Genomic DNA, 18,740 nt, shown 5'->3' on the forward strand with positions numbered 1-18,740 from the left:
TGGCGGGGCCGAGTTACGTATGAGGAGTTTCGTGTCCTATGCCCTACTGTCATCGGGCACTACAACAGGCACATGGGAGGAGTTGATATCTTTGATCAACTCATCCAGTATTATCCTTCGCCAGGAGAACCAGGAGGTGGACACAGAAGCTCGTCAAATACCTCCTTCAGTTGGCCCTCCAGAATGCCTACATCCTTTACTGTGGGTACAATTCTGACGCTCGGAGGTTGACCCACATCCAGTTTCTTGAGGTGGCTGGGAATGCCCTCATAAACTTCAACCCAGAGGAGTGGCCTTCCAACACCGCCCCCCTGCCCCGAGCTCCAGCTCTGCCCCAAGAGGAAAGGGCAGATGTCGCTAGGAGGGCCAGCGTCGGTCTTCCTGCTCCTGCCGACGCCGCCCCTGCTGCCGCCGCCGTGGATGATGCCGCCGCCCTGGATGATGCCGCCCTCCCTCACATTCCAGTGTCCCGTCGGGTAGTCGACCCTGTGTGTCGGCTGCAGGCAGGGGGATTACACACTGGAGCTCCTAGAAGGGCGTAAACAGAAATGGTGCGGGTGTGCCATATGAATGGCAGAAGGAGAGACACCCGGTGCACGCCTGTCGCACCTGCAAGGTAGCACTTTGCAGGTTTGAGGAGTGTAACTGCAAGTACCACACTGCGGTTATATATTGGAGTGCGCCTACCCGGCGACACCGGGGCGCAGTGGGCCACAGTGCGGCCCATCCGCAGTAGGGCACGCGTCTCCCTCCTCCGCCTGTGCCTCGTCATCATGTCGAGAGGAAAAATGCAAGACTCTTCAATGGAGGAGGGAGAAGACAAGAACAGAAAATAAGAGTCAGGATTACGAGTGAGTATTCTGCATTGGATTTATTTTTAGTTTTATATTTATTACAAGTTTTATATATCTGTATTTATTGGTGTTTTGTATATTATTTCGTTTTATGCAAAAACAAAGTTTTTCACAAGCATTCCTTTTAGTTATGTATCCATTACCAAAGTAAAAAACAATATAAAATTATATATATATATATATATATATATATATATATATATATATATATATATATATATATATATATATATATATATATATATATATATATATATATATATATATATTATATATATTATATATATATTATATATTATATATATATATATATATATATATATATATATATATATATATATATATATATATATATATATATATATATGGGTCTTTTTGGGTAAGCAAAAAATCTAATATTCTGGTGATATTCAATCCTTTACCTTCATTTTGCAACAAACGGAAAGTCTCTAGCACAATATTTCGATTTATGGTGAATTTTTGAAAAAAAAATTTCCTTCGCTCTCACTGGAAAATCCACAGAAAATGTCAGCATTTCTTGAGTCACCTTGTCGTAATTTTTTCACTGTTTTATATTATTCGTTACATAAAGTGTTATACATCAAAATGTGCGCAATTTCATGTAAAATACAACAAAAATAAATCATTCTTTTAGCTCTTAACAGTTTTGAAATATTTTCATTTAAATCACAATAACTGACAAAATTTTAACATTCGGTCAACTTTGACTCGACCAAATGCTCGAAAAACGCAATCGTAGGCCAAAATTCTTACATTCTAGTAACAATCAATCATTTACCTTTATTCTGCAACAAACGGAAAGTCTCTAGCACAATATTTCGATTTATGGTGAATTTTTAAAAAACTTTTTCCTTCGCTCCACACGCGGGAAATCCACTGAAAATGTCAGCATTTCTTGAGTCACCTTGTCGTAATTTTTTCGCCATTTTATATTATTCGTTACATAAAGTATTATACATCAAAATGTGTGCAATTTCATGTAGGATACAACAAAAAAATAAATCATTCTTTTAGCTCTTAACAGTTTTGAAATATTTTCATTTAAATCACGATAACTGACAAAATTTTAACATTCGGTCAACTTTGACTCGACCGAAATGCTCGAAAACCGCAATCGTAGGCCAAAATTCTTACATTCTAGTAACAATCAATCATTTACCTTTATTCTGCAACAAACGGAAAGTCTCTAGCACCGTATTTCGATTTATGGTGAATTTTTGAAAAAACTTTTTTCCTTCGCTCCGCTGGAAAATCCACTGAAAATGTCAGCATTTCTTGAGTCACCTTGTCGTAATTTTTTCGCCATTTTATATTATTCATTACATAAAGTGTTATACATCAAAATGTGCGCAATTTCATTTAGAATACAACAAAAAATAAATAATTCTCTTAGCTCTTAACAGTTTTGAAATATTTTCATTTAAATCACAATAACTGACAAAATTTTAACATTCGGTCAACTTTGACTCGACTGAAATGCTCGAAAAACACAATCGTAGGCCAAAATTCTTACATTCTAGTAACAATCAATCATTTACCTTTATTCTGCAACAAACGGAAAGTCTCTAGCACAATATCGATTTATGGTGAATTTTTGAAAAAACTTTTTTCCTTCCTTACGCTCCATTGAAATCCACTGAAAATGTCAGCATTTCTTGAGTCACCTTGTCGTAATTTTTTCGCCGTTTTATATTATTCGTTACATAAAGTGTTATACATCAAAATGTGCGCAATTTCATGTCGAATACAACTAAAAATAAATCATTCTTTTAGCTCTTAACAGTTTTGAAATATTTTCATTTAAATCACAATAACTGACAATATTTTAACATTCAGTCAACTTTGACTCGACCGAAATGCTCGAAAAACGCAATCGTTGCCAAAATTCTTACATTCTAGTAACAATCAATCATTTACCTTTATTCTGCAACAAACGGAAAGTCTCTAGCACAATATTTCGATTTATGGTGAATTTTTGAAAAAACTTTTTCCTTCGCTTCGTGCGCGGGAAATCCACTGAAAATGTCATCATTTCTTGAGTCACCTTGCCGTAATTTTTTCGCCGTTTTATATTATTCGTTACATAAAGTGTTATACATCAAAATGTGTGCAATTTCATGTAGAATACAACAAAAAATAAACCATTATTTTAGCTCTTAACAGTTTTCAAATATTTTCATTTAAATCACGATAACTGACATAATTTTAACATTCGGTCAACTCTGACTCGACCGAAATGCTCGAAAAACACAATCGTAAGCCAAAATTCTTACATTCTAGTAACAATCAATCATTTACCTTTATTCTGCAACAAACGGAAAGTCTCTAGCACTATAGTTCGATTTATGGTGAATTTTTGAAAAAAACTTTTTCCTTCGCTCCGAGCACGTGGACTCCGCTGAAAATCCTGGCATTTCTTGAGTCACCTTGTCGTAACTTTTTCGCCGTTTTATATTATTCGTTACATAAAGTGTTATACATCAAAATGTGCACAATTTCATGTAGAATATAACAAAAAATAAATCATGCTTTTATCTTTTACCATTTTTGAAATATTTTCATATAAATAACGATAAATAGAAAAAATCAACCTTCGTCAACTTTAACTCGATCGAAATGGTAGAAAAATGCAATTGTAAGCTAAAAAACTTACAGTCTAGTAATATTCAATCAATTTCCTTCATTTGGAAACAATTGGAAAGTCTCTAGCACAATATTTCGATTTATGGTGAATTTTTGAAAAAAAAAACTTTTTTTACATCCATGATTCTAATTCATGCATCATTTTGTGATAATATTTTCTCTGTGTTGCTTTAATCGTTTTACAATCTGTTATATACCAAAATCATCGCAATTTAGTGTACAATACAACTAAAAAAATTAACTCATTAACTTTAACCGTTTTGCTTACAGCGCGATTTGTATACAATTATATACGAGTTTTTTTTCACTGTCATATATTCCAATATTTATATATGATAATGATATTTTTTTTCATTTCTGATGGTTGCATACTAAACTTCAGGCAATGAGAAAAAAAGGAGCCAAAAATGAACTCTTAATCTTAAAAACTAAGAGTGCTGTGATTTTTTGAAAAAAACTTTTTTTCCGCTTCGGCGCTACCTCCCGAACGCCGCCAGCATACGGGAGACGTTTTTGTAAATAGGGCTTCGGCGTTTAAGGGTTAATTTGGAAACAAGTGTAATCTCTGTAATATAGTACTGTACGTATACTGTAGATGAGAAAGTGTTTACATGGCAACCAGGGTCTCATGCTAGATTTTCTTTTAGACAGAGACGCATTGCGTGTGCATTTCTGTAGCGAATGCAATGTTTACGTGTGCTGTTCGGTAGTGAACGCCTTCTTAAGCTTCTCGGTAAAGAAGAGGTTAGCCTGAGGTTAACTCAGAGATGCTGCTTACAAGGATATTTTATGGAAAAAAATATGTTAGGGTGTCACAACATTTATTGAAAGATGTTTTACTGTACAGTGATTTTGTACACTATGCCAGTAGACTATGTATGAAATTTACCATAAGTTAATACTGAACGTAAAACAACATTTATGTAATTAGTACCGCGATACGCCCCAGGATGGCGCTTTGGTTTGTTTACATCTGCTCATGCCACAAGCTGCCTAGTGGCAACGTAACTTAGGAAATTGTTGTTTTTCAATGTTATTTTTATTAACAACAGTTTTGTGTGTACCACAGCAGTACATTCTGGTAGTGCCTATAGGCTACCTAGCCTAGCCTATGGTGCTTTCGGTCTACCATCAGTAATAAGGCTGCATTGGTCGTAGGCCAGATTTTTTGATACAGTATGCATTTAAAAATTTAAAAAGTGCATCTAATACGGTAAGTTATTTAACTCTGAACTTATGTAATTGCAATTTGTGTAATGTTTTGTATAAAAAGGCAAGGTTGGGGTAATGACTGGTGGTCAGGAAGGATTAATCCATTTTCAGTTATTTCTTACGGGAGAAATTGATTTGGAATTTGACTAAATCGAATCCAGACACTTCTCCTGGAACGGATTAGCCTCGAGGACCAGGGGCTCTACTGTATTATTATTATTATTATTATTACATTTCTTGTTATTATTATTTTCCTTTTTTATTATTACTGTGATTAATATCATTGTAGAGTTCTACTATTTTCAGTTTTCGTATTTAGCCTTCTGGACCTGACTTCTGTAACCAACTAAGGTCCCTAGCTGGAAATAATGGTCTGCAATCTGTATTTTTAATTGTTACCATTTTTAATATTTTTTTTACTATTATTCTCCATATAATTACTGTCATTACCATTACAGGCAGTCCCTGGTTATTGGCGGACTCGGTTATCAGCGATCCGGTTTGACAGCACTTGTCTAGCAACGAAAATCGGCAACAGTAATCAGGTATTGGTGCCGATACATACCTAATAGAGGTGCTAATCTCTGGTTATCGGTGCCAATAAGCACCGATTTTTGGTTATCTGCTATTTTTGCTTATCGTCATGCTGTCAGAACAGAATCCCCGCCGATAACCGGGGACTGCCAGTATTGTGAATTCTATTTTTTCTACTTCTTCAGAAACTGCGTGGATACTGCCGATTATTATTTTTATCATGTTATCTTACGGATCTAGATTGTGTGTACTGTATTTGTACATTCCATGTATATGGCCCCGAGCTGAAATAAAGGACATTATTACTATTATTACAGTATTATTGAAAAGGATGGCTGTATTTTGCGAATTTATCTTATACCGGATTTTTTCATTTTCCTTACAATTCGCTATTCAGGATCAGTGATATTGGTCAGCAACTGGCCAATATTCATATCGGAAAAGGACAGTGTGAGATGAGGGAAGTGTTTTTATTGAATTATTCATTAAAAAATCCGTAAATTTCTTCATGGTCTCGTTCGGTGGTTTGGATTCTCTTTTTTTATTTCAGGTTGTGGTGCCATCGACATGTTTCGACCAGCTCAATGATCATCCTCTGAATGTGGTTGAGGATCTGGATAAACGAGGAGCTCAGGTTGGTATTAATAGGAGGGTCTTGATCAGTGCTGAAATATGATTTAGGTCATCTCGGGTGGAGCCTATTCTTACACGTTGATGTTTGGGGCTCGTCTTGTGCGCAAGCGGCATTGTAGGGCTGGGGAGAGTTTTGATCCTCAGATGCGGAATTTTGACTCGCTCGCTCGCTTTGGGAGTTGTTCAGTGCAGGTCTTCTGGTGGCCATGGGGAGGAGAAAGGTTTCCTGCGTAATGTTGAGGGTTGGTTTTTCCTTCCCAATGTGCAATGCTTCCAGGAGACGCAGGCAGCAGTGGTCCATAGCTCAGTCAATTATTTCTGTATTAGGGATTGTCTTTTCTTGTGATTCTCTGGCTATGGGCAGTCCTGGCATGGTTAAAGATGGCTCCCTCTTAAGCAAGGCAGGAAATCCTCTTGGAGAAACACATTGTGGTCATACCAATGTATCAGCAAAGGCATCCTCGGACGGGGCATAAGTATCAGTAGACCACGCTGGTTTTCTTCAAGGGGTCCTGCTGAAAGGCGGCTGAATTGTTATGCATCACCAGGCTGCTCGTCTTTTTGCTTTTGTAGTAAATGACCAGATGAATATTCTTATTGGGGTCAGTGGGACAGACATTATCCTCAATGATGTTCTTGAGGGCACATTCATCTTTATATTTTTGGTGGAATTATACTTTATAGAAGAGCTCTACGCATTCAGGGACATTGGGGTGAGGTTCCCGCCGGTACCATTTATCGATGTTCGTCTTGATAGACTCTTCTGTATTTCCGTTTGGATGTCCATTGTTGACGATGGTCTGGGCTATACGCTCCATTTCTTCTTGTGTCACTCCAGGAGGAGCAGTGAGAGGCCCTCCAGGCGTGGGCGGTAATGGTGGAGCGCTTATACTTCTCGGGGCACTTGCTCGCACCGTTCATACATGCCCAGGTTTTTCGGCTTCATGTAGACCTTTGCAGAGAATAAGGCCTCCCTCTGCTCAACAAGGATGTCACGGAATGGGAGGCAGCGGTCTTGGCTGTGTTCGATGGTGAAACTGAGGCAGCTGTGGTTGTGGAAAGCATGCCTCAGATTCTCGACTGCTTGTGAATTGGTGCCGACACAGGTGTCGGTGATGTAGCGCACGTACATCCTAGGCTGGTCGATGTTTTCGAAGACCCTTTGTTCCACAGTGCCCATATAGAAATTGGTCCCCAGACACCATTATATTTTTCTACTGGTTTAGCATTATTTCACTCTTTGTTTCATGGCTGTGCAGCCTAACATTTGAATACAAGCACAAGGACACCTGGACTTTTCCAGAAACAGCAAAATATGCCTTCACACCAACCCCAGTCATACATCTTAATTGCCCTAGTGATTTTATAATCCCTTCCCAAAGGCTTGTTCTTTACAGATTTTATGAGTACAATGGTTTCTGTGGGTTTCTGAAGGCTGCCCTAGGTTTAGGATTGAATCTCATATTTCTGTTTTCTCTTTAAGAAACAGTAAGAAGAATGTATAGTTGCTTCACCGTAAGTGGTGAACCCTCTCCAGGTAAATGAAAAAAAGTTCAAATTCAAGACCTGATGCCATTCAGCTTATTTTTTATAATTTATTATTTGGTTGTATTCCTCAAACTTTACTGTTCTGAGAAGTCATGCATTCTAATTTTTGTTCATCTATCCTGCCAGTGTTCCTGAGTTATTATTTTCACTGTACTAGTTATCATTATTGATACGTTCAACATTGATAGGTCAACCAAACATCTTATTATTCCTGACAAACTTCAGCATCTTTCATATAACAATTGTATAGTTTGGAGTGCTCCAGTCAAAGCCTGTAAGTCATTTTACCTAGGTACTGATGCCAATCAGGTTGTTATTTTTAAAATTTATTATTTGGTTGCCTTACTTGTATTATTCTAAAAGGTCATTTCGTTTGAAGTACATCAAATAAATTTCAGGAAGTTGAAAAAGGAGTATTACTAAGTTCCACTGTGAAAATCAAGACAAAGGTGTTACAAGAGTTAAAACTGTAAATCCTATAAAACTTAGTAAATAACTAAAACTTTGGCAGTCTTGAAGGAAATCTAGAAAAGGCTTGCCTTGTCCATGTTCATGATTTTCTTGGCTCTGTAACCACCATCACAAATCCTGTCCCACAGGATCTTTGTGATGATCACAACAGCCTCCTTCTTGGCACTTACAGCTTCTCTCTGGATATTAACAAATATGCATCAGCTTACCCCTCAGTCATTTTACCAACAGTGATTTCCAACAAATGTCCCCTAGAGATCATAATATAATGAATAAACTGCCTTGCTTCCAGTCCGTGTTCTGAACCTAGGTAGACATGTGACTGCATCACATATGCCGGTGGTTCTCTAGGAAGCCAAGGAAGACATGCTTGGACCTTCATAAACAAATGCTTCCTTCTTCTGAAGGACCACTGACACTAGCAATTGCATGAGAAGTACACTAGCTCATTCAAAAGCATTGTGTTCCTTCTATGCAATCTGCATAATAGGAATGAATGTTTTACTTGATACATAATTGGATTTTGAAAAAAAAGTTTACTGAGTGTAGGATATACTATACAGTAGTACTACAGTGCAATGTTTTCCTCTTTGTTCATATGTTTTACCAGCTTTAAGAGCTTGCATATGCTATACTTTAACAAATTTTGACTTAAGGTTCCAACTGCCTCAATAAACTATGCTAAAACAATGATCATCTGTCTATCATGGTATGGAACACAATCATCCCTGGCTTGCCAACAGGACATTTGTTCTAATTTTAGATGCACTGCTTACTAGAGTTCAGTAACATTATGGAAAACTGAGTTTTGGCATCTTTTTCTATGAAGTTTACTGTCTCACACAGTACTGTATATACAATAGAAAATATAAAAAACAAGATTGGCCATGAGTTCATTTATGATGGACTAGCCCAAGGTAGTGGTTGATCATACATGTGCAGTAAGCTTGGTGAATTTCATCGACTTGCATTTACCAGGCTGTCTATTGTTTAGAATTTGTTGACTATGTTTACTGTTTTATTTTAAAGTACAGTATAGCACAGTACTTCTTTAAAAGATTTCATGCAGTACTTGATAATCACCTACCAACAGTACCCATATCATGACAATGGTCTTAACTGAAACGGTTCACTTGCTAAATTAACAGGTTTTGACGTAGGAAAAATCTATTTTTGGTTGTTGCTGTTGAGTCCTCGAGGAGTTACCCTTTCATGGTCTACCAGAGGTCCATGGTGGCAAAACTGATATCAAAGAATTCTCTTTTAGTTGGTCTCATGGCCAGGTATTGTGATGTAGTGATAAGCACCATAACATGTGATGGAGAATGTTATGTACTTGAAAGATAGGAGGGCGCTTTCCCATATCTTCAGTGGAGCTGTACCCGGGTTGTTTCCAATGTCAAATTCTGCTAGAAGAAGTGGTTAACCCTTTAACGCCGACTGGACGTATTTTACGTTGACAAAAGTTGTCTGTCGGGTGCCAAGTCGTAAAATACGTCGACTACAAAAAGTTTTTTTAAATATTAGCGGAAAAATACTTATAGGCCTCGTTTGCGAAAAATTTTAAGTTGCGCCTTGAGGGATGCTGGGAGTTCACGGATCACGCTGTTGTTTTGTGTACAAGTGTGATAAAGCTGCGCATGCTGCAATTTCCTTCTTATCCCAAAGGAAAGCATCAGTTAACTACTGAAAATCTCAGAAATTCTTTAGTCACTTTGTCGTAACTTTTGCACTATTTTCTATTAGCCTTTACATAAAAGTTTTATATATGACAATGTGTGCAATTTCATGTAGAATAAAACAAAACTCATGGTTGTAGCTTTTATCAATTTTGAAATATTTTCATATAAATCACGATAAGTGCCAAAACTTCAACCTTCGCTGAAAATCTTGTAAGAGCCTGACGCCATCTCTTTAAAACACGTGTGTGTTCGTGTGTTCATCGATCCATCGAATGGACAAGACAACAAGAGCGTCTTGTTTTCTTTCTCTAAAGGAACGCGATTTCAACCATACAATATTTCCGTCTGTTTCTCCCTAACCATTGTTGTCTTGATGTATGTACAATCACCACTACTTGCATTGCCATGCAAGCATTCTAATCATGTACTCATAATGTTCCAAACTGAATCTTCTGTATCAAACTGTATGTATGTTTCTGTTTGTGAAGACGCCAAATGTCTCACCACTCTGATGGATGACGAACACACGAACACACGTGTTTGGAAGAGGGAAGCGTCAGGCTCTTACAATCTCAGATATTCTTTAGTCACTTTGTCGTAATTTTTGCACTGTTTTGTATTAGCTGTTACATAAAGTTTTATATATGAAAATGTGTGCAATTTAATGTAGAATACAACAAAAAATAACACATGGTTGTAGCTTTTAACAATTTTGACATATTTTCATATAAATCATAAGTGCCAAAATTTCAACCTTTGGTCAACTTTGACTCGACTGAAATGGTCGAAAAATGCAATTGTAAGCTAAAACTCTTACATTCTAGTAATATTCAATCATTTACCTTCATTTTGCAACAAACGAGAAGTCTCTAGCACAATATTTCAACTTATGGTGAATTTTTGAAAAAACTTTTCCTTCGTCCATGCGCTAACTCTGCTGAAAATCTCAGAAATTCTTTAGTCACTTTGTCGTAATTCTTGCACCATTTTATATTAGCCATTACATAACGTTCTATATATGAAAATGTGCACAATTTCATGTAGAATACAACAAAAAATAACTCATGGTTGTAGCTTTCATCAGTTTTGAAATATCTTCATATAAATCACGGTAAGTGCCAAAATTTCAACCTTCGGTCAACTTTGACTCGACCGAAATGGTCGAAAAAATGCAATTGTAGCTAAAACCCTTACATTCTAGTAATATTCAATCATTTACCTTCATTTGGCAATAAACGGAAGTCTCTAGCACAATATTTCAATTTAGGGTGAATTTTTGAAAAAACTTTTTTTACGTCCATACGTTACAAACTCATGCATCATTTTGTGATATTTTCTCTGTGTTGCTTTGATCGTTTTACAATTTGTTATATACCAAAATCATCGCTTAATTTAGTGTACGATACAACGAAAAAATATAACTCATTGGCTTTAACCGTTTTGCTCACAGCGCGATTTGTATACAATTATATATGAAATTTTTTTGCGATGTCATATATTCCAATATTTATATATGATAATGATATTTTTTATTTCTGATGGTTGCATACTAAACTTCAGGCAATGAGAAAAAAGGCAAAAATGAACTCTTAATCTTAAAAACTAAAGCGTGCTGTGATTTTTTGAAAAAAACTTTCTTTCCACTTGGTAGCTAACTCTCAAACCCGTCAGCATATGGCAGACACTTTTTGTAAATAGAGGCTTGGCGTTTAACTATTTGTTAATTAACCCAAGCTACTGTTTTATATGGCTTAGGTTAATGCTTCTAACATAATCTACATTAAGTTAGGAATAGGGGATTTCTTACAGGGTTCTTGCTTAACCTATTCTAGGCCACTACCTATTCAAAGCTTATTAAAAACACTTGGGATATAAACTATACAGGAAAAGAACCCTCTTATTAGTCTACTTTGCTGTTTATCTGGCTGAGAATACACTTGTATCTGATATTCGGCTGCTGCTTTATTTAAACTGAACTACTGTTTTAGGCTAATAGTAGGATATACCCTTAAAAAAGGGGTTCCTACTTAATCTGATTAGGCTACTGCCAGGTCCAGGTTTATTTCATCTTTAAGGATATAGGCTACATAAGATCACTCCTAATATGTAGCCTTACATATAGGCTACTGAGTCATAAAAACTAGGTTATTTTATTGAGCCCAGGATACTGTTTATATACAATCCTAGGCTATTTGGTCTAAACTACCACTTAGACCAATAATAGGATATATCCTAAAGTGTTCTTTCTTAGCCTAGTACAGTATAGGGTACTGCCTAATCCAGATTATTTTAGATCACTCTTAACTGTATAAGTTATATAAAAATAAAAACTTACTAATATGTAACCTTATAGTTAGGCTACCATTTTTGCATAACCCAGGTTGTTGTTTATATCCAATCCTAGGCTATTTGGTCTGTTATATAAAACAGTAACTCACTAATGTGTAACCTTATAGCTAGGCTATCACTTACTCTAATGTAGGCTACTGCCTAATCCAGATTATTTAATTCACACTTAATAGTATGGGTTACATAAAATACAATTACCTTAGTATGTAGCCTTAAAGCTATGCTACCATCTCATCCGGCAGAGATTACAATTTCACCTAGTCCTAGGTTACTTGGTCTAGGTTAACAGTTTAGTCCAATAATAGGATGTTTCATAGAGGATTATCATTTAATCTAATATAAGGTACAGGCCCCGGTTAACAGCAATCCGGTTTTACGGCGCCGATAACCGAAAATCGGCGCTTTTTGGCGCTGATAAGCCCCAAAAATCGCTGAAAAGGCCCTGAAATTGTCAATATTCGGTTAACAGCAATTTTCAGTTATCATCGCACCCTCAGAACAAAACCTCCGCTGATAACCGGGGACTGCCTGTACTGCCTTGTCCTGGATTATTTAGATCATGCTTAAGTGTACAGGCTATATAGAAGTAACAATTTTACAAATATGTAGCCTTATAGCTAGGCTTCCCATTTACTTTGCCCAGATTATTGTTATCATCTAATCCTAGGGTCCTTGGTCTAAGCTAGGCCACTGCTTGGGCCCATGATAGGTATGTCTAAAAAGGGTTTTTACTTACCTTAATTTAGGTTACTACCTATTCCAGGTTATTTAGTTCACATTTAAGGATATGTAACCCTAGGTTATAGGCTACAGACAACATCCACTATTAATCTAGTCTAAATTATTCTAACTTTATCTGATGTACGCTACTACCTAAATTATTGTAGACATTGTATAATCTGGAAGGATTTTTCTATATTAATGATACATTGTGGAACATTTCATTTAATTAAAACATTTAGTTAGAATGACAATTCTTTAAAACAATTTGAACTTTACAAAACTAGCAATCAACGATCATGTGTTGGCAAGAAACGCCAGATTCGGTTCACACACAATTTAATTAAAAATTCAAAAAAGTTTAAAGCTAAAACTTTAACTGGAACTTAAAATTAAGCACTTAACTTGCTAATTTAGATGTTTCCAAGATCCTCGCAAATGAAATCGAGGAAAAAAAAAGCTGAATTTTTTTGAGTGCTGGTAATACTAAACCTTACAGTGTTGACCAACGAAGAGTAATGGCTCTTAAGTCTCCATACAGGTCTGTTTGTTGACAATATGGCAGACTGTGCACACACATTATTCACTTCTTCTTCTGGCAGGTTTTGACAATGGAAACAACCCGGGTACAGCTTTGCTGAAGATAAGGGAAAGCGCCCTCTTATCTTTGAGTCCATTACATACTCCATCACATTATAGTGTTTATCACTACGACACAATGCCCAGCCACGAGAGCAACTAAAAGAGAATTCTTTGATATTAGTTTGGTCACCATGGAACTCTGGTAGACCATGGAAGGGTAACTCCTTGAGGACGATACAAGCAACTACACTATAAAAAAAACTACCTATGAGCATATTTCAAATATAAATTCTGCTTATTAGACTACATTCATACTAGAGCATTAAACTGTTCTTGTTTCTTTGAAATATATTATATTTCAATTTTGTACTTGTATGCTTTTATGGTTAGGCTAAGGTTTGAAGAATACAGTAACTTGTTTAGGGGCTATGTATCATCATTATCTGATTTTGACCAAGTTCTTCAACAATATGGTTTTGATACAGTAGTGCAAATTAGGGAGAAGTTACTGTACTCATATAAGGCATAAAATAATAATTTGGAGGAAAAGTTTAAAAGATTTAGTTCATTATGAGAGGCAAAATGTAGGAAGTATTTGGTACTAAGAAATCCACCAAATTTCTGTTCTATATGCATCTCAAAATACAGTATAAGCAAGTTCATAAGCAATGATAACTAACATCATACCTTCAACTTATGAAGCCACTTATTAATCATAGCCCAAGCTGCTGGAACTGTGTATACTGTCATTAGGCTCTGAGATAGCATAAGAACTAGAGGCTTAGCAGAATCCATTTGCTTCTTACTCATAACATTTTCTAAATGCATAGAAGGGTTAAAAGTCAAGCTACGCCCCATCTGAAATGGAAAAGAAAACTTGTTATAATAAGGAACACGACATCCTCCAGTCACTTTTCTGTCTTTTATCTAAGTACTAATCATCCAAAATTTTAAAAACAAATTTTGAGAAACATATACCATTTTATTTGTCATACAAAACAATTAATCATAATTAGCCTTCTTTCATGTAAAAAGATCCTAGAGTCAAAAGAATTACAAAAAGAATGATACCACCATGCATGTCTGGCCTGCAGCTCATCATCCACCATAAGCCACATTAATTTTTCTGTGTAACTTCCAAGTGTTTGGACCTATGCAGTGTATCTTGAATTACAAAGAGTTGTCTAGCTTTGAGTTTTTAATTCTTTTTATCATTGTTTTCCTTTTCTTTTCCTTCCCTTGAATGTGTTTCAGGGTTTGGTGAGTTTCCTTATGCTTCAGTTGGCATCACCTCCTTACATTGCTGATACATTCCCATCATTAAATCATCTTGGCTAAAAATCATATAAACAGTAACTCTTTCCTTATTTGGTTTTCTTGGGATTTTTATGCCCTCCATATTCAGTCATGCATCTCCAGTTTCTGGGTGCTTTAGCTTCACTTTCTAGGCACATTTTCTTGTATAGCATTGAACTACAGTGCAGAACGGATTTACCTTGTGTTCGTGAAAGAATACTCAAGTTGTTTACATTTACTTAAGTCTGGGCTTTAGGGGCATATTTTTTTAATATTAGGGTTTTTTTTATTTTAATTAACTGTGATCTTGTGCTTGTTTTGTGTGCAGCGCCTCTGATATCAGTAAAGTATTTACATTTATTAATATTGTAAAGATTAGTGCCAAAATAAGCCAATAAAACACCCCCTTTCTGCTTTTGCTTGGCCGATAGATAGGCTTCTGTCTATTTGAACCTGTGTAGGGGAGTGAAATCTGGTTCGGGGTGGTTATGCTGGACATTCCAGAGGGTTTTAAGGCACGCTCACGAGATAATCTTAGCCTAGGGCAGTAACTTGCTGGCACTCTTTCTTTGGTACAGGAGCCGCGACCTGGGGTCAATCCATCGCCCCACCCGAGCAGAAGTAATAAAAGGCCATGACGCCCTACGATCACTCTCACACACAGCTCAGACCTGAATGTAGGAGGTCACAAGTTAAGATGTCTCCCCCCACCCTTCTTCGCCGCCACGTGGACCGCTGCCCCTTGCTTTGTAACCCAACCACGTGGCCAGTATCCTTTGAAAGCGGTGAAGTGCAATCCCAGAGCAAGCGGAACTTCAACTGCAGCTCTTTATCATCACAAGGGCGCCCCTCCATCGCTCCACTGATCTACGACCCACGAGTACGTCTTTAGTGGGCGGCCTTTGTCTACACACACACTTGGACCCCTTGATGACACATTTGGGAAGGACTGGAATGAAGCCCTGATGTCAACATCAGCGCTAGACACTCCTGTGGGATGGTAAAGTACCCTGAAAGAGTTGCTTTGTCACGTTACTTTCGCCCTTGTGCATTCATTAGACTTTTGGGCCTGTGTCTTGGCTGTCCCATGAATTTCTTGGTTCAATCCCGGCCCATGTGTTTACTGCCCCCTTACTCAAGTCACTAGTCATGCCTCGAGGTTGTCCTTGGCACCCTCAGTGCACCCTTGAGTAGAAAACATTCCCCAATTCCAGCCTTGGATCGTAACCTGTGTTCCATATTGTTTCAGAAGGACGATGGTAGCAGAATTCTCCTTGGTCCACGTTCCTGGCATTCACAAGCTTTTCCTCCCCCCACCTTTTTGGAAGACTTTCAACTGCAGCAGCAATTTAACTTTTATTTAATCCATTTGCCTTTGAAATTGTCTGTTATGTAAATATACCTATTCTTGTACCCACGTGTTTCACGCATCTTCCCTTTGAGAAAGAGCCCTAAGCTCCTGTATGACTCCTTTTGTTTTCTGTTTGATATGCTCCTGGTTATCTTACAAGGTCACTGTAGAGTAAAGTAATGGATTTTGAGACTGTAAATCTACCAGCACCAGGAAACATATAAAAATATCTTATTGTTTACCTCCCTTGGTTTTCGTGAATTAATTTTTATTACACTGTATCAGATGTTCCTCCCCATTCCCCTTGTGCTTGCCTTTAGGAAAAACATTCCTGATCTATGCATTCTGAAGTATAAGCTTTGATTTTCAAGGAATATTCTTTTACATATTCACAGTAACTTATTCATTTTAGGTATTGTCAGTTATTTTTATCATCATCATAGGAGCAATTGGCTTGTGCTTCGTTCTCTCTCATGATTCATTTTTTACATCTTTTATTGTTACACTTGCCCCTTGCTTCTGCCACAACTAGGGAAGAATTTTACCATGACTGAGCCGCACTGTTATCCACTGGCAGGGTGGCAGGACCTTGTGTTTCAGTTTTGTGACTTTGAGTGTTGTTGGCCCAAGAGTTGGTCTTGGTCTCTTAGTTGGTTGGGCTGCCTGAGTCTGTTTGTGATCTCACTGCCAAGTTTTCTATGGATACTACAGTTTCTGCAAACCACTGCGCTTGTATGCTTTGCCATACTGTAAAATGCCTGTGTATTTGAAAGCTTCTGTATGTGTACACAATAACTGTGCTTTGCTTATTCAGGTGACTTCTCACAGAAGCATGACAAACAAATAGACAATCTCCCTTTAAGCACATCTATGCATGATGGTCTACCTTTGTACAGTATCAAGTTTGACTGAAATCTCTTTAACAGCATAGGAGGAATTGCAATGACAAAGCAAGTGTGACAGACATGCTGATGGACAGACAGATGTATTACTTTCCTTCTTGCACATCTATGCATAATAGTTTACCATTGTGCAAAGTTTGACTGATATCTCTTCCATCATGCTCTAGTTTTAAACATAACCAGCACACTGACAGACAGACATGTGGGCAGACAAAGAAACAGACACTCTCCCTTCATGCACATCTATGCTGGTGGTCTACTTTTGAAACAGATCTGAACAGACTAAATTCACTACGTGGACTAAGAGAGAGCATATAATAAATTATTATTATCAAAAAAGTTTAACCAGACCACTGAGCTGACTATCAGCTCTCATTGGGCTGGCCCGAAGGATTTGGTTGAAATGAGAGGTCTAGACTAGAAGCTTAGCACTGGGACCAAATAGGTCAATTGAATGAAAATGAAAACGAAATTAAAAGCTGCAAAAAGGCATACACTTTCATACTGGAACACACTCACACAATAAATACGCTTATACTCATGTTTCCATTTATACTCACTAAAAGGTATATTAAAATTCAGAATAAATTAAGTAAAATCTTAAATTTACTTGTTTTAAAATGCATTAGACATTTAAAAACAAATTCTTCAAGCAGTTCAGCTTTCCACAGGAGACTCATTGGTCTAGTTAAGAGTACAGAAATCTTCAGAGATCCAAACTGATGAGGATGGAAGCTGGATGGCCTGATGTTAATAAAAGCTGAATCATGGCAAAGTTTTTTGATAGGTTTGAACCCTTAAACGCCGAGCCTCTATTTACAAAAGTGTCTGCCGTATGCTGGCGGCGTTCGGGAGTTAGCGCCGAAGCGGAAAAAAAGTTTTTTTTTTTAAATCACAGCACGCAGTTTTTAATAAGAGTTCATTTTGGCTCCTTTTTGTCATTGCCTGAAGTTTAGTATGCAACCATCAGAAATGAAAAAATATGATTATCATATATAAATATTGAAATATATGACAGCGCAAAAAAATTCATATATTGTATACAAATCGTGCTGTGAACCATGATTAAAACTAATGAGTTATTTTTTCTTCGTATTGTACACTAAATAGCGATGATTTTCATATATAACAAGTTGTAAAACGATCAAAGCAACACAGAAAATATTATCACAAAATGATGCATGAATTTGTAATCGCGGATGTAAAAAAAAAAGTTTTCAAAAATTCACCATAAATCGAAATATTGTGCTAGAGACTTCCTGTTTGTTGCAAAATGAAGGTAATTGATTGAATATTACTAGACTGTAAGTGTTTTAGCTTACAATTGCAGTTTTCGACCATTTCGCTTGAGTTATAGTTGACCAAAAGTTGAATTTTTTCTATTTATCGTGATTTATATGAAAATATTTCAAAACTGATAAAAGCTACAACCATGAGTTATTTTTTGTTGTATTCTACATGAAATTGCGCACATTTTCATATATAAAACTTTATGTAACGACTAATATAAAACGATGCAAACATTACGACAACGTGATGAAAGAATTTCTGAGATGTTCGTCAGAGTTACCGCGCCGGACATGGGAAAAATTTTTTCAAACTCACCATAAATCGAAATATTGTGCTAGAACTTCCAATTTAATGCAATGAAGGTAAATGATTGACTATTACTAGAGTGTAGGAGTTTTAGCATACAATTGCGTTTTTCGACCATTTCGGCCGAGTCAAAGTTGACCGAAGGTTCAAATGTTTTGTAGTCGACATACGGTACATCCACTCGTCATCCGACAGACAATTTTAGTCGACTTATGATACGTCCAGTCGGCGTTTAAGGGTTAATATGATATACTATCCTTTGACATAATTGCAAGGCAAAACACTGTTTTTGCAAGATTATTCGCATGATGAAGTTGTTAATAATAAGTATATAAGTAATGTGGTA

General features: G+C 36.8%; 1 protein-coding gene across 1 annotated transcript in view; it reads right to left on the reverse strand.

Annotated features, from left to right (window-relative positions):
- LOC136827094 (uncharacterized) overlaps positions 1-18,740 on the reverse strand; it is a 227,369-nt gene that overhangs the window by 56,062 nt on the left and 152,567 nt on the right. Inside the window, exon 17 of the mRNA XM_067084850.1 lies at positions 13,937-14,107. Coding sequence (XP_066940951.1) covers positions 13,937-14,107 — 171 coding nt within the window. The remainder of the gene's footprint in view (positions 1-13,936; positions 14,108-18,740) is intronic.

This window comes from Macrobrachium rosenbergii, chromosome 41 (genome assembly GCF_040412425.1).
Source record: "Macrobrachium rosenbergii isolate ZJJX-2024 chromosome 41, ASM4041242v1, whole genome shotgun sequence".
NCBI lineage: Eukaryota > Metazoa > Arthropoda > Malacostraca > Decapoda > Palaemonidae > Macrobrachium > Macrobrachium rosenbergii.